General features: G+C 40.3%; 1 protein-coding gene across 1 annotated transcript; it reads left to right on the forward strand.

Annotated features, from left to right (window-relative positions):
* The first annotated feature begins 4,361 nt into the window (after nucleotides 1–4,361).
* Nucleotides 4,362–15,794, forward strand: LOC118559029 (forkhead box protein K1-like). Its single transcript, XM_036129713.1, has 5 exons — nucleotides 4,362–4,930; nucleotides 7,886–8,101; nucleotides 15,216–15,414; nucleotides 15,504–15,693; nucleotides 15,775–15,794. The coding sequence occupies exons 1-5, from the start codon at nucleotides 4,485–4,487 to the stop codon at nucleotides 15,792–15,794; spliced, it is 1,071 nt and encodes a 356-aa protein (XP_035985606.1). The 5' UTR covers nucleotides 4,362–4,484.
* Nucleotides 15,795–15,831: the final 37 nt, after the last annotated feature.

The following is a 15,831-nucleotide window of genomic DNA, read 5'->3' on the forward strand; positions in this document are numbered from 1 at the left end:
TCTTCTATCTATCTGGCCCCACGGGTACTTAATTTGAGATCACATATCAACAAGTGTAGGGTTCTAATAATTATTACAACAGATAAAACAGATTGGTATAATGGGTGTTGAGGATCGTGTTGTGATTGTAGCCTTGTTCAACCGATTTACTCATGAATAAAACAATATCAGGTGGCACAAGTCTCTTGCACTGTTATTTTGTGGATCAGAAGCTGATGAGTTTGGGAAGACCAACCCATCTGTAATTTACTGGTGATGTTTTACTGCTAAAAGTGCACGGTTAATTATTTATACGTGCGGTTTTAATGTATTACACGTTCTTGGAAACGTGCTTAAATTTGCAAAAAAGCTAAGGCCTTAATGAGGAAGTCAGCATACATTTTCAAAATATTGATTAGAGCTAGCTTCAAATTTCTCTTTATGGTGCTTTTTATTATTATTAAAAAAAATGTTCATTGTTTTATAGAAATATTCAGCTAATTAGACCAAGAATCTTACAAAGTCTACTATTATATGCATGTACAAATTCTCAATTATCCAAGTCAACGCAACAGCTTAAATCGGAGGCAACCGGACTTTTGCTCAGTTCTTTCTGAAAACGATTCCACACCTGTCCAGGAGTCTTTCTCAGTTCTGGTGGCTTGCACTTGAGTAACCTGCAGTTAGTGCACTGTTGTTTTTAAGGACATGGAGGCCCATCCTCCTAGGTGCATTCCAAGTCAGATGTAAATCAATGACCCACCCGCTACTGTCCGGGGTCATTAGAAGCTATCGCTTGGTGTGAGTGGAGTACTTGGTCACCTGGTCTACTATTATAATAATAAACAGTAAAAAAAACGATAACAATAGATAAATCAGGTTAAAGGTTCAATCTGGAAATGACTCACTAAGGTAAAGATTGCCAGAAATATCAATTTGCCAAAGGAAAACATTGATGTGAAGTTTGATCCAGGTAGTGTGTGCTTTTACCCTACTTAAACACAGTGATGATGAAAACTTCATAAATAAATAAAGAAAAATAAAGAAAAACACTGAATTAAAAAATATTTTTGGTTAATAAGATAAAATACCCAAATCATAAATATTCCAATAATAACAATAATAATGTTCTTAACATTTCAATTGTGTACATAAATTACTGCTGCACCTTATCCTGAAACTTACTGCAATTTACTGTGATTTTTCAAGCTGTATGCAAACGAAATTTCGTTCTGTACGCACTCTATGCATACAAAATGACAATAAAGTTGTCTAAGTCTAAGTCTATCAATAATAATAATAATAATGGTTTAGTCTGTCTACCCACGTTTTTAAAAGTATGGCTTTTTATCGTTAAAGAGTTTAAAAATATAATGCATGAAATAGTATTTGACATTACTGGAACTCCTGTATATATTTAGATCTGTTGTGTTTAAACAGCGCCGCCCTGTGGAGAGTCTGGTGTTGTTCCCATTTTTGGCTCCTGCTCCTGCACAGATCCATTTCCAGGGTTTTTAACCATCTTGTTCTTTCCATGTTTATAAACACAGCGTAGAGATAAAAAAAAAAAACGAAGAAAAGAGAGAGAAAAAAAGATGTGGGTAAACCAGCTCCTCCAGAACACGTGTCTTAGTGTCAAGTAAAATGAACTAAAAATGATCTAAATATCGGATATTTCACGAAATCTTTCATTAACGCACGTCCCCTTTCTTCATTCAGGCCTCAAATTGCAAAACATGTAATATTTTGTTGAAGTTTTCTTCATTTTGTGCAGAAAACAAAATCTATGATTTGTGTTTGAATCCAAAAGTGACTTGATGAACTAATCATTGGTAATGCATGTTTTAGCTGTTATATAGATAAATGTTGAGAAACCACTGAACAAAAACAAAAGTTTCCTGAAGTGAAAACATGAACTACAGCTGAACCACCCAGAGGCCCAGATGTGACGTTCAGGAAACAAAGGATGTCATGAATCCGTGCTTAGTCTCGCTACAACAATCCTGCAATCTAACACAACATGTTCACTTTATTCACACCGACATCATTGTAAAGAACTAAGAGGTGCCTTTGCAGGGCTTGTACCGAGTAAACTGCATCAAACTGATCTGTTCTGTAAATCATTAAAAGTCACACAAGCTCTTTTCTAGGACAGTGTACTGAATATGAGACAGTTTAACTCATTATAGTCACTTATGTCTAAGTTTTCTCAATGCAACCTTTTTCATGCTACAATAGTATATTTTCTACAGTTTCAAAATACCTTAGTGCTGTGGGTTTTTTTATGCTGATTTCTTCCTAGTTCAAATAAACTGTAAATATACATAAAAATATCATTACATGTACATTTAATCAAAATTATTAAATTGTGTAAATCAGCGAAACAACATAAAAGGTACAATGAACATATTAACAATTTAAATTTTAACTATGTAAATAAATATTGTTTGGGGGGGGGAATAAAATTTACATTTTAAGGATTTACTTCTAAATAAAATAATAATTATAAAAGTGGTAGCAAATTAAATGACGCAAATGATTAAAGCTTTGTTGTATTCATAAGTATTAGTAAAATATTTGTTGCGCAGTTTTAGCTATGTTCATAAACAAAATATAATTGCCTAAATTCACTATTGCAGAGTTTCTCCTGTATGTCTTGGCTTTTTATCCTTATTACTATTATAATTTTTGTGTTTTCTGCCATCCCTCAGTTTAAAGAACTAAACAAGTTATCAGTTTAGCACAGTTATGTTACAAAGGGCCACAGAAGGAAGTTGAACAACCTAGAGTACCTGCAAGACCCCAGTGGGCAAGATGGTCATAACACATGCCTTTAAGTATCTAACTTGGTGGAAGATGACAACCAGTAAATAACTAAATCTGACTGTATCATAATTTGATGTTTGGCTTTAAAAAGCCCCCAAAAAGCAGCATAGTGCCAAACAAATACAGAAATAAACCAAAATGATCCATACAGCCAGAGATTCTCTCGATTTGGCTCAGTGTGCTTTTGAAAATAGAATAATTTATTAAAACAAATAGACTGACGAAACAAAGTTACCAGAAAGAGAGCATTGACAGATAAAATTTCATTAAGATGACATCTGAAAGTCATTAAGTAAGAAGTCATGGAGCCTATCAAAATATATTACTTATTGTTTATTAACGCCTATCCCTAATATGGGATAGGCGTTAATAAGCCGTGTGCTTCAGCCTATCCCTTTTTCAGACACCGATTGTAAAATTTTCTGTCTGTGGTGATTTTGTTTATTTTAATTTTTTTGTACATATATATGAAATAAGCTATTCATTCATTCACATTACAGTATGTTAAACAAGAGTAATGGTTGGCTATAAATATCATGTTTTTTTTTCATTTGTGCAACAGATATGCCACTTTTGGAGAGCAATAAAGTACATTTTATCGGGAGAACTATGTGTTTTAGGACATAACTGAATATTTCTCAGGCAAGAAAACGGGTTAAAAACAACGCATAAAATATTACAATGGCTTTCAAAGGGTCCTAAAAATGACAGTAACATGTTCTTCAAAGATTCCTCAGGGAAGATTGTGTGACAAAACAGAATACATGGGTGTGAATGAAGACAACAAGCCCTGAGGAAGAGACAGGGGGCAGAGCTGGTGGTAGCAGAGATGAAGAGATGAAGGAGGGATAGAATCAGTAATAATTAAATCAGAGTACAGCTCATGTTAGATGTTTTGAAAATGGTTTGGACACGTACAAGGGTGGAATATTTAGTAGATGAATTTTGAGGCTGGAACTGCCATGCAGGAGGCCTAGCGGATGACTAAGGAGATTTATGAATGGAGTAAAAAGGGCATGAAGGCAGTTGGTGTGAGAAAAGAAGATGCAGACAATGGGGTTAAATGGAGACAGATGACTCACTGTGGCGACCCCCTGGAAGGGAAAAGCCAAAAGAAGTAGACAATTAAAAAAAATCCAGTTGTTTGGCCAGCCATTTTGGATTTTGGGGTCTGAGTTGGCAAGAAACTTCTACCCTTTTCACTTAGAAATTAAAAGACATTCTTGTGTATTTTTCCCAACATGGAAATTTGGCTCTAAGGGTTCCACTTGTACTAAAATCAAACCTAATCTTTAAAAAAAAATGTAAAAATGTGACAAGGCATACAAATGTGTGCGTTTGTGTGTCTTTATGGTGAAGCACAACCAATAAAAAACATTTAAGACCTTTTCTACTGTTATTTTAAAACAATAGCGTTACTTTGGTCCTATTCGGTGATAAAACGTTCGGGGATCGTGGTTTTCACGCGGTGTCCCTGAACGCAGCATCGGTCCGGTTCCTGGAAACTCCGTTCCGGTTCTTTCGCTGATCCGACCGGACTCCATATTGCTCCGTCAGATTCAGAGCGAACAAGTGCTCTGGCCGAAAACTCTCACGCTGAACCTCCCTTTGCCCGACAAGTCAAACTTGTTGCAGATTCTCCCAGAGTGTGTGGACCCTCCAGAAAAAAACAAACAAACATGGCAGACTACCGGGACGACAACGGAGCTCGGGCCCTGCTTGCATTACAGTCGGCGCCGTGCAGCCCCGTGCGCGTCGCGGTGACCTCTCACTCCTATCACCAGCCGTCACTCGCGCTCCTGGGTCCTCCGTTAATGGAAGCTCGCGGCGTGGCCGGCGGGTTTCCCGCGAGGCTCTCCTCGACTCCCCCGCAGGCCCTGGCGAGGCTCGAGGGCCGGGACTTTGAGTTTGTCATGCGCCAGAGGACGGTCACCATAGGCCGGAACTCGTCCCACGGCTCGGTGGACATCAACATGGGTCACTCGAGTTTCATTTCACGGCGACACTTGCAGATCAGCTACGACGAGGCGGGCGGCTTCTCCCTGCGGTGCCTGGGGAAGAATGGCGTGTTTGTTGACGGGGTGTTCCAGCGGAGAGGAGCGCCGCCGCTTCCACTGCCCAGAGAGTGAGTGCAGACAGTTAGCTTAGCTGTTAGCAGCGCTCCGCAAAGTTGTAATATGACATAAATATTTACCCAGCGGTGAACACGTCATAGTTTATGCTGTGTCTCATCAGTTTGGACACTTTGTGCTGGTTAAAAAAAAAAAAATTAATTTTTTTTGTAAGTTTAGCGAACGTTTTTCTGGCGGAAAAAATAGCTTAGCATGAAAACAACGTTAACGTTTAAACCGTCAAATGTTGGAGACTCGTTTTGTTCGTGGCACAAAGTTTGTTTTGCTTGATTACTGCATAAATAATCTCAACTTTATTTATAAAGACCCCCTCCTCCCCCCCACCACCCCAGCCCCAACTTCCTGTCCCCTTTCTGGGTGACCAAGATTCATTGATTCGGTCCGGCTAACGCTTTAGCTCTGAGCAAACTGCTTCATCTCCCTTGGCCTGACTTGCAGTAACCCAAGTGTGTGGTGTTAGATAAAATGTCGAACAACGTGTGATGTGGTTGATCAAAAGATTTGTTCACCACCATACTACGTGTAAACGCATGTCGGCTTCTTCTTTTTTTTTTTACAGCAGCAGATCGTCATGTTAGCTTCTTATTTGCTGCGGAGCTCTAAGTCAACGTGTCACCGGCACGTAAACATTAATGTAAACAAACGCACCCCTGACAACTCCTCTCACGTGTCACGTGGAAACTGCTCCAGTTTCCCGTCTGAAACCCGAGTTACCCTTGCTGCTCACGAAATCGCGTTTTTTAAGCGTAGAAGTGAGCACAGATTCGTCTTTTAAAAAAAATAAAATCAGCGTCCAGCTATTATTAGTTTACGATTTTCCGCCATACCGTGTTTTTGTAAACAAAGGTAATCTGCATAACTGAAAGCGTTGACTGTGCACATATTAATAAATCACTGAAGATCGGCTCTGTGATTGGCTCCTCTGACGGTTTGGGGGCGTGTCCAGCGCCGAACAGGAAGTGTTGGCTGCAGGATGTCTTTATTTAAGGCCCCACATGGCGAGAATACAACACCATGTCCCCTGCAGCCATGTTGGCATGTGGTTCTCCCCAGTGGTGCACAGTTCGGTGACAATCTAAGCGATCCCACAGTGTAGCAGAAAGCAAGACGCCTATGTTTATTAAAGGAGTAATGCTTGCCGGCGAGTGTGTAGTAATTTTACATCAATTTAATAAGATATCACTAGCTGTGTTACTGTTTGCATCATAGAGCCCTAACTCGGACACTTTCTCTACCCTTTCATTAAGTAAAATGTAAAAGGTGGGAAATGTATGAAGATTTATATGGCTTTGAAAACATAAACCTGGGTTTGCATTAACGAGGGTAAACCAGCCCAGGCGTATTTGGCATATATGCATTCATACTCCCATAGCGCAGTGGTTGCCCCTCTGAACCAGGAGCAATTGGGAATTCTGCCAAGGTGTCTGTTGAAGCCATGCAGACCTGTAAACACAGAGCTGCTATTTACGTATATGTTCAGTTGTAGCAACCGTAAATGGGGAAATAGGCAAAGTTATTAGTTTATTAAGAGCTTACCAACATAAAGGCTCAGACACTGAGAAAACATCACATATTGCTAACAAGATTTCTGAAAGTACCCCCCCCCCCCAACATTAGATACTGTCGTTCTGTGAAAGAGGATCATTTTAATAAATAATATTGATGAGCTGTAGACTTCCTTCCTTTTTCATTAGTCCTTTAAAGCATGAATATTCATGTCTTCATTAATTTCGTTGTGCATTCTCGCTCGGTGACAATAAAGGATTCTAATTCTATTCTAAAAAAAAAAATTCTGTCCATAAATCTGCTTGAAAATTCTCCAGAATGATCAATTGCTTAAGAGTTTAATCTATAACAGGCCCAAGTCAGTTGAATTGATTCATTTACGTCCAAGTAATTTTTGTTTAAACGGTATTACGTAAAATTTTTTGTTGTCTTTTTTCTGTCTCTCCCTTCGGGTTATCGGTCTCTGAAAGGTCCCGGCCGATTGACCATGTAGATTTCTTTCTTTTTTTTTTTTTTGCAGCAGTAACACAACAGTGCATTATAAAACAGCTGCAAACAGCTGGGTCTTGTGAGCTTCATGTGACGCTGCATTAGAAACCGTGGCCTGATTAGACTCCTAAACCTTTGACCTTACGCCTCAGGAGTTGCCCGTGTCCATTTTCTCTCGATCTGTTGGGTTTTTGCTAATCCAGCTCTCAGCGGAAAGCAGACAGAGGGACGGAGCTCGGCACTCTTAAAAAACCTGCTCCTTTTCATATGACAAAGAAAAAAAAAACGGTTTTAACATCAGTCACCAGCCTCATTCTGTAAAACATTTACCGCGTCATTTAGACAGAAATGCTTTCAAAGCGTTTGTTTGGATTTGAACTGGGTCGGCCAGGTGACGCATTCTTGCTTTTATTCAGGCAGTTGTTCAGACCTGCTAAAAGAAAAGAAGAAAAGTGAGATTTAGCACGACGGGTTTGTGTGTAAACTTTACACCAGTGTTGTGTATTTGCCCACAAACTGCCTGGTTTGTAATATAAACACACTTTTGTAGTAACTTCAACATGTAATCGTGTTTTTGTTCCGTATGTTTTGTGACACATTTGTCAGACGTCCCTTTTTATTCCCCGTCACATTAAATGTTTCGAATGTCCCGCAGAGCTGCAAGACAGCAAATTAAATCTCGTGATGAGCGAAAAACAGTTTACTGAGTTTAGAGCTTGTTTTTGAGATGACTTACGTTGGTCTGAAGTATTGTTTATGGTTCTTTGATGAGAGTAAGGAGCCATTTTCTCTTGATCACAGTCTGATGACTAAGCTGTTTCTGTAAAATAACCGAAGCTTTTTGTTGAGGAGAGAATGAACCAATGTCTCTAAGTTCCTGTTGTGTTTTTTTTTGTCTTCCTCTGTGTCTTTCGCCGTCTCTTCCTCTCACTGCCATCCTTCTTTCTTTTTAGGTGTGTGTTTCGTTTTCCCAGTACCGTCATCAAGATCCAGTTTATGTCGCTCCTGGAAGTCGAGGAGCACAGCGAGAAGGAGCAGCCCTCTCCTCCTCCTCGCCCGCTCCTGCCCCACATATCCCCCCTGAAAATCAGCATTCCCACCATGCAGCAGCATGAAGAGCACATCAGGGCCTTCGGCTCCCCGCTGCCGTCGCCCACCGGCACAATCAGGTACCACCACCAGTATGGGGAACATTTTATTCCAGTCTGATCACAGTTCAAGTTTAGTGATGGACCTTCTTCCGCTGCCTAAAGACCTTTCTCTGTTTAAGGTGCAGTAAAATGTTGCTTTTTGATGATATAAATTACCTCAAATATTAAAGGCAATAACATGAATCTAAGAATGGTTTGACAAAACTCCTGTAATTGTCAGATTAGACTTCACTGGAGCCCAGTTGTTGCACTTGTCTGGATGGAGGCTGATCTTAATATGCAACCAGTTCGTACTGGAATGAATTGGATGGATTCTTTTATTGTTCCAGAATGGGGAAATTTGGGTGTGACGGTGTGAAAAACACTAAATTAGTAATGAAAATCAACTTATGAGAAAGGCCAAAATAAAAGTAAAAAACAAACAGAACAAGTATTGCGCAATTAGTCATGATATGGCTAAAAAAACAAGAAATATTTAACAGAGGAAAACCAGCAGCCGACTATGGTCCTAAATGCTAATAATGCAGTATTATTTTTAGTCGACACATGATTTTTAGCAATTCATGCTTATTTTCTTAAGTATTTTCAGCTAAAGTTACAACGGTTTGCTTTTTTAGACTGTTGTGTGTGGTGAGACCCTGCAGTCTGCAGAGAAACTTGTTTGTGTGCACTGACTGTCTATCATGTTCAGCTTGCTAGATCTAAGTGATTATCATTTCTGGAAACTGAAGTGGTGAAGGGTCTCGATGTAGTGCAAGTTAGATATCAATAAAAGGTTTTGTTGCAAACTGCAGCGGCGCTATATGTGATGAGCAGCTGACACGGTGACATCCTCAGTCTACCGGAGAGATTGCAGGACACTAAACCTACTCTTCTGTTTTTGAAGCAGCCACGTGCATTTAAAGTTAGACATATTGTTTGTTTGAATAGTAGTTTTTTTTTTAATGAAACATTTAAACAAACACTTGACTGATTAACTTGGAGCCAGTGTGTTAATTTGCAGCTGACCAAGTCAACCTTCATCCTGTTTTAATCAGTTGTGTAGATCATGTTAACAACTTAATGAGTGAAATTTAGGCCAGACAACACAGCAAATACATTTCATAAATACAATTCTCCATTCCTAGTTTTTAAATTTCACTTTTAACTTGACCTGTCTGGCAGTGTAGCATTAACTGAAGGCATCAAAACTATGAATTAACACATGTGGAATTATATACTTAACAAAAAAGTGTGAAACAACTGGGAATATGTCTTATATTCTAGGTTCTTCAAAGTAGCCACCTTTTGCTTTGATTACTGCTTCGCACACTCTTGGCATTCTCTTGATGAGCTGAAATGGTCTTCCTACAGTCTTGAAGGAGTTCCCAGAGATGTTTAGCACTTGTTAGCTCTTTTGCCTTCACTCTGCGGTCCAGCTCACCCCAAACCATCTGGATCGGGTTCAGGTCCGGTGATTGTGGAGGCCTGGTCATCTGGCGCAGCACCCCATCACTCTCCTTCTTGGTCAAATAGCCCTTACACAGCCTGGAGGTGTGTTTGTGCTCATTGTCCTGTTGAAAAATAAACGATGGTCCAACTAAACGCAAACCGGATGGAATAGCATGCCGCTGCAAGATGCTGTGGTGGCCATGCTGGTTCAGTATGCCTTCAATTTTCAATAAATCCCCAACAGTGTCACCATCACACCTCCTCCCCCATGCTTCACGGTGGGAACCAGGCATGTAGAGGCCAATTCGTTCACCTTTTCTGCGTCGCACAAAGACACGATGGTTGGAACCAAAGATCTCAGATTTGGACTCATCAGACCAAAGCACAGATTTCCACTGGTCTAATGTCCATTCCTTGTGTTCTTTAGCCCAAACAAGTCTCTTCTGCTTGTTGCCTGTCCTTAGCAGTGGTTTCCTAGCAGCTGTTTTACCATGAGGGCCTGATTCACACAGTCTCCTCTTAACAGTTGTTCTAGAGATGTGTCTGCTGCTAGAACTCTGTGTGGCATTGACCTGGTCTCTGATCTGAGCTGCTGTTAACCTGCGATTTCTGAGGCTGCTGACTCGGATGAATTTATGGCCACTTGTTTTTCTTTACTTAGCTGCTGTTTTCTTGCCATAACACAAATTCTAACAGTCTATTCAGTAGGACTATCAGCTGTGGATCCACCTAACTTCTGCACAACACAACTGATGGTCCCAACCCCATTTATAAGGCAAGAAATTCCACTTATTAAACCTGACAGGGGACACCTGTGAAGTGAAAACCATTTCAGGTGACTACCTCTTGAAGCTCATCAAGAGAATGCCAAGAGTGTGCGAAGCACTAATCAGAGCAAAGCGTGGCTACTTTGAAGAACCTAGAATATAAGACATATTTTCAGTTGTTTCACACTTTTATGTTAAGTATATAATTCCACATGTGTTAATTCATAGTTTTGATGCCTTCAGTGTGAATCTACAAATTTCATAGTCATGAAAATAAAGAAAACTCTTTGAATGAAAAGGTGTGTCCAAACTTTTGGTCTGTACTGTATATGCGTACAAAAGACGTTATTAGATATTCTGGGAATATTTCAGGTTCAATGGACACAAAAACAGGAATGTAGAGAAAGAAAGGAAGAGAAAAAGAGAGAACAAGAAATACTTTTTCTCTTTTAAGTTGCACTCATGAATGAATTTTTTTTTTATTCAGTCTCATCATTTTTGAGCCTTCGGGCTTGTCTTTTTGTTTATACATTAAAGGTTGATTTTGCTTCATTTGACTCATCTCTGCCTTACATGAGGGGGCATTTTGAGTGGCTCTTCCTGTAATATTAAAGAAACAGTAGCTGCTCCTCCAGGCTTATTAACTCATCAGCACCTTTCTTAACAGATTTCAGTTTCTTTAAGCCGAACAATGATTATTTTCACCAGTAATAACTCCTAATAAATAGCAGCCGTTCATCTTTCCATCTTTTCAAACTGTTGCACCTTCCAAGCTGTGATTATAAGCCAGTGTGTTTAAATCTGGTTTATTGCTCTTTCCTCCTCGTCAGGTGCTGCGATTGAGAGCAGCTTAATATATAAAAACTTAACATATAAAAAAACAAATGTACTCTGTATTTGCAAGCAGCCACTTTGACTGCTGTTCTGCGCCCCCTGGTGGTTAGCGTCTGCCTGTACACTAAGCATACCCACCAATGTTGGCCTGTGTGTGTATGCCTTATATGGGATGGCTGCAGCTTCGGGGCGTGTGATGGCTATTGGGCAGATTGTTTTGCTGTAAGCCTCTTTTCCGTCCATTCGTGGTCCCCCCCCCCCCCCCCCCCCCCCCCTCTCCACTCCACTCTCTCGGCTCCTGTTCCCTCACATGTGGACTCAAAACAAACAGGAGTATAAATACATCTGCTCATGCTTCTCTGCAGCACTTTCTCTGCAGCCTTTTTTAGGTTCGTGTTTGTATACCTGCAGCAACATGCTTCACATACAGCAGGGGAGGGTTCTGCTTCCTCTTAAAACACCAACATTGTTTCCTTTTAAGCCTTAGGCTTATCTTTGTTGTCATTCAGATTTAACATCAACCAATGAACATGCGGATCAAACTTTGCAGAAATGAGCATCATTTTGCACATAAAAGGAGCAGAACTGCAACAAAACTAACCCTAAAAAAGAAAAGAATGTGTCAAAAATACTAATACCTTTAAACATACACTTTATACTGCACATTCTGAAATAATAGAAAACAGTCTATGTTGCACATATAACAGAGGTGTTGCACCCCTGGAGCAAACATGAGCAATAATCTGGGTGCTCTGAGTCACTTTTCCTGTCTGGCAGCTTCAGCGAACGTCGCAAAGTTGCACATTCTTCGTCCTCAGAGGCGCATGAGGGTGAAGGGTTTGTTTTTAACGAAGCAACAATAACCCCTTGTTTCTCCCTTCAGCTAAAATCCACTTTAGTCTTAAGGCGTTTTGTTTGCTAAATTGACGTTTTTTCTTTCCTTTCCTCGTTGGTTTATAACTCTAATCTTTGAGCTTGCTGTGAAAACAAATCCTGCAGCCTACTTCTCCCTGCCAAGAAATCTAAACAAACCCATATTGTTTCGCCACGGTGAGTCTTGATTGAACTGTATCCATGGCTCTCTGTTGCCAAGAAGCAAATCAAGCCCGTGACTCCCAGAACCACTGTTTACTTTTCCTCAGAAAGGCAGGTGTGGTTTGTATAACTTACTCGGCTTTACTTGTGCGCTGTCTAAACAGCAGCAGATAAAATCCTGTTAATGGCTAACTTGGTTTTCAGTATTGTGACCGCATTGTTTTGGTCATGTAGATCTGCTTCAAATTGTTTAAATCTATTCAAAAAGACCAGATATGCATGTAAACAATACTGATTTCTGTATTCGTTTTGTTTTCTTCTAAGTGTCTTTTGGGCTTTAGTGAACCCAAGATTGAAAGATTTTACTGTGTTTACATAAAATACTTTGCAGAAATAGTAATACTGCTTAAACCTTTTTTGGATTTTGTCCCTTTTACAGCCCAAAACATCCGCGTATGGTTTCAGGGTTTTATGTGACAGACCAACAACAGGTTGGTCTGATTGTGGAGTAGAAGACAAATGATACATGGTTTTTTAAAATGCTTTTTTACAAATCTGAAAAGTGTAGCCTGCATTTGTTTGCAGCCTTCCTGAGTCGATACAGTTTAGAAACACTTTTGTTTTCTGCAGATATAGCTGCAAGTTTCTTAGAGATTTTCTCCTATCAGCGTTTTACATCTACAGAGTGAAATTCTTGCCTGTTTGCAAAAATTACCTCAGCTCAGTCAGATTGAACAGAAATTGTGAACCGCGGTTTTTCAGTCTTGCCACAGATTCTCAATACGATTCAGGTTTGGACTTTGACTGGACCGTTTTACTGCATACAAATGCTTTCTAAGTTGTACCGTTTTTGCTGTGGCTGTATGTTTGCGATGGTTTTAATGCTGGGACATGAACTTCAACCCCAGTCTTTAGTATTTTGCAGACTGTAACAGGCATTTCTTCCAGGATCGCCCTTTATTTAGCACCGTCCAACCTCATATCCACTCTGACCGGCTTCCCTGTTCCGGCTGGAGAAAAGGATCCGCACTGCATGATGCTGCCAACACATTTTACAATGGGCATGGTGCGTTCATGAGTGTTAAGTTTTACTCCATTCTTAGCATTTTGCATCAAGGCCAAACGGTTCATCTTGGTCTCATCAGAGCCGAGTTCCTTCTTTGTTGTTGTGGTGCATAAGTGGCTTGTTTTAAACTGCAAACAGGACTTATTAGGCTTTTTTTTTACTGCATTATTTAAACAAGAGCTAGATTTATAGATTGCCAAAGTAATTATCATCTTGACAAACTTTTACACCTGAGTGTTGAATCTTTGCAACTCCTGCAGAGTAACCATGGGCTTCTTGGCTAGGGCTGGACCATATGGGAGAAAAGCATATAGATAAAATAAAAATCATATTGATCGATATCGACGATTATCAACAAATTCAAAACATATATTTTAAGTGCAGCCCTGGACATTTTTTGCTGTTGTTTAGCAAGTTATTTTTAGATACAGAACACACAGACACTGAATTTAAGTTCAATCCTTTATTCAACCAATTTATTTTTTTTACCAAAACTGCAAGTTTTAAAAAAAGAACTCTTTGAAGGGGGCGGAGCTTTCCTGGGTCTGCCTTTGTGATTGGTTGGGAGGATTTAATGACTATAATATTAACTTACTCAGCTAGAATGCAAAAGGAAGGAACTCTGTTCTTCTATTGAACTTTTTATTGACCCGTCTATTGATGGATATATATTGTTACTAAATTATCGTCCAGCCCTATTCTTGGCTGCTTTTCTCATTAATGCTTTCCTTCCCAACTTGGCAGTTTAGGTGAGAAGTCATGTTTTAGTGAGTTTAAATCTGTGCCAAAGGTGGATTGAACATCTTTATGAGATGTTTGAAGCTCGAGATGTTGTTTTATAAATGAACCCGTCTGTCAATCTCTCCACATCTTAGTCCTTGTCTGCTCCGCTCCTTGGTCTTCATGATGCTGCTTGTTCTATTTTCCTACCATCGTCTAAATAACGTTTAACGCCTTCCCAGAACAGCCGGATTCATGCTGACATAAATGTGCAAATCCGTTTACTAATCAGGCGACTGGTCAAGGCAATTGGGTTTCATTTGTGCGTATCATCAGAGAAAAGGGGCGAAATATAGCGGCTTGCCACACTTTACAGATTTATTTTTGTAAAAAAAAAAAAATAGAAATATGTTAGTTATTTCCACTATATCCAATATGAATATTGTTTTACAAGTCACAGTATTTTCCAGATTCCTCAGATAAAGATGTGAAATTTCTTAAATTGATTTTAATGTCTTTAGTCGTTAACTGGTTCTGAGCGTGTTTAATTTTCACTCCATGTTTAATTTTTAATTTTCATTAAAAGCTGCAGTCCGCCTCTATAATACACCTGCTGCAGTCTTACCCAGTCTGTCCCTGGTGACATGTTCTCATGTTCATAGTCATTTCTAAGTGGTTACATAATCTTTGTTGTCTAAATGGTGATAAAGTAATTGAGTTTATATGCATTTATAGTGATATGGTTATATTTATTGTCTCTAACAGCAATAATCATAATAGCCGGTGTTCTGATAAGGATAATTATGTTTTTCTCGTTAAGTCTTGGATTCTTCTGCAGCTCCTGTTTGTAAACTGTTTTGGTGACATTGTGGAAGTAAAAGCTGGGGAGCAGCTGCACATTTAAAGAACCCGCATAAGTAAAAGCTTTATTATTTTACGTGTGCTTTCACATGGAAGAGATGCGTACGCGAACCTGCAGGAAGCTGGAAGTGTCTCTGCAGAGGACGTCCGTCTGCCTGCATCTGTAGCATGAAGCCAACGGAGAAGGGGGGTGGGGGGGCGATGATTCCTGTTTATAGAGTCCACACATCCTGGTGCTCTCATTGGCTGACACACACACACACCCTCTGCCCGAAGGTTACAGTTCAAAAAAACGTCTGAACTCAGCAAAATAAAAGTAGGAGATGTCAGCGTGGGTGGTGGGGTTGCTCTCTTTACTTCTGCTTTACTCCTCCCAAAGTGAACTCATTACTTCCCCCCCCCCCCCCCTCTTCTACAGTGTTCCCAACTCCTGTCCTGCTAGCCCTCGAGGGGCGGGGTCATCAGGGTATCGCTACGGACGCAACGTGACCTCTGACCTCCAGTTAGCAGCCGAATACGCTGCGAAGGCCGTATCTGAGCAGAGAAGAAGCCTCGCGGAGCACCGGGGCGGGGGAAGTGAGCAGCGTGGAGAGTCGGCGGGAGGAGACAGCCCCAAGGTAAAAAATAAACGACGTCCGTCCCGTCCGTTCAGAGCAGGCTGCTCTGGGGTGCGGCGGCCGCTTGAAATTGTTTGTCGTTTGTCCAGGATGAGTCCAAGCCGCCGTATTCCTACGCACAGCTGATCGTCCAGGCCATCTCTTCGGCTCCAGACAGACAGCTTACACTCAGCGGGATCTACGCCCACATCACCAAACACTACCCCTACTATCGCACTGCAGACAAGGGTTGGCAGGTACAGTCCTCCCTCACTGTCCTCAGAAGACTTTATCCCAACAGTAGGTGCGTCTTAGTCGGAAAACAAATTCATTCCAGGAAGTCGGCTTAGAGAGTGAAACGTACATATTGATTACACGCAGGGAGATACTTCAAGATATAGGGATTTTTTGCTTTAGAGATTAATTGCTGCAAAAAGA

The sequence above is a fragment of the Fundulus heteroclitus genome, unplaced genomic scaffold (genome assembly GCF_011125445.2).
Source record: "Fundulus heteroclitus isolate FHET01 unplaced genomic scaffold, MU-UCD_Fhet_4.1 scaffold_205, whole genome shotgun sequence".
NCBI classification, from domain to species: Eukaryota; Metazoa; Chordata; class Actinopteri; order Cyprinodontiformes; family Fundulidae; genus Fundulus; species Fundulus heteroclitus.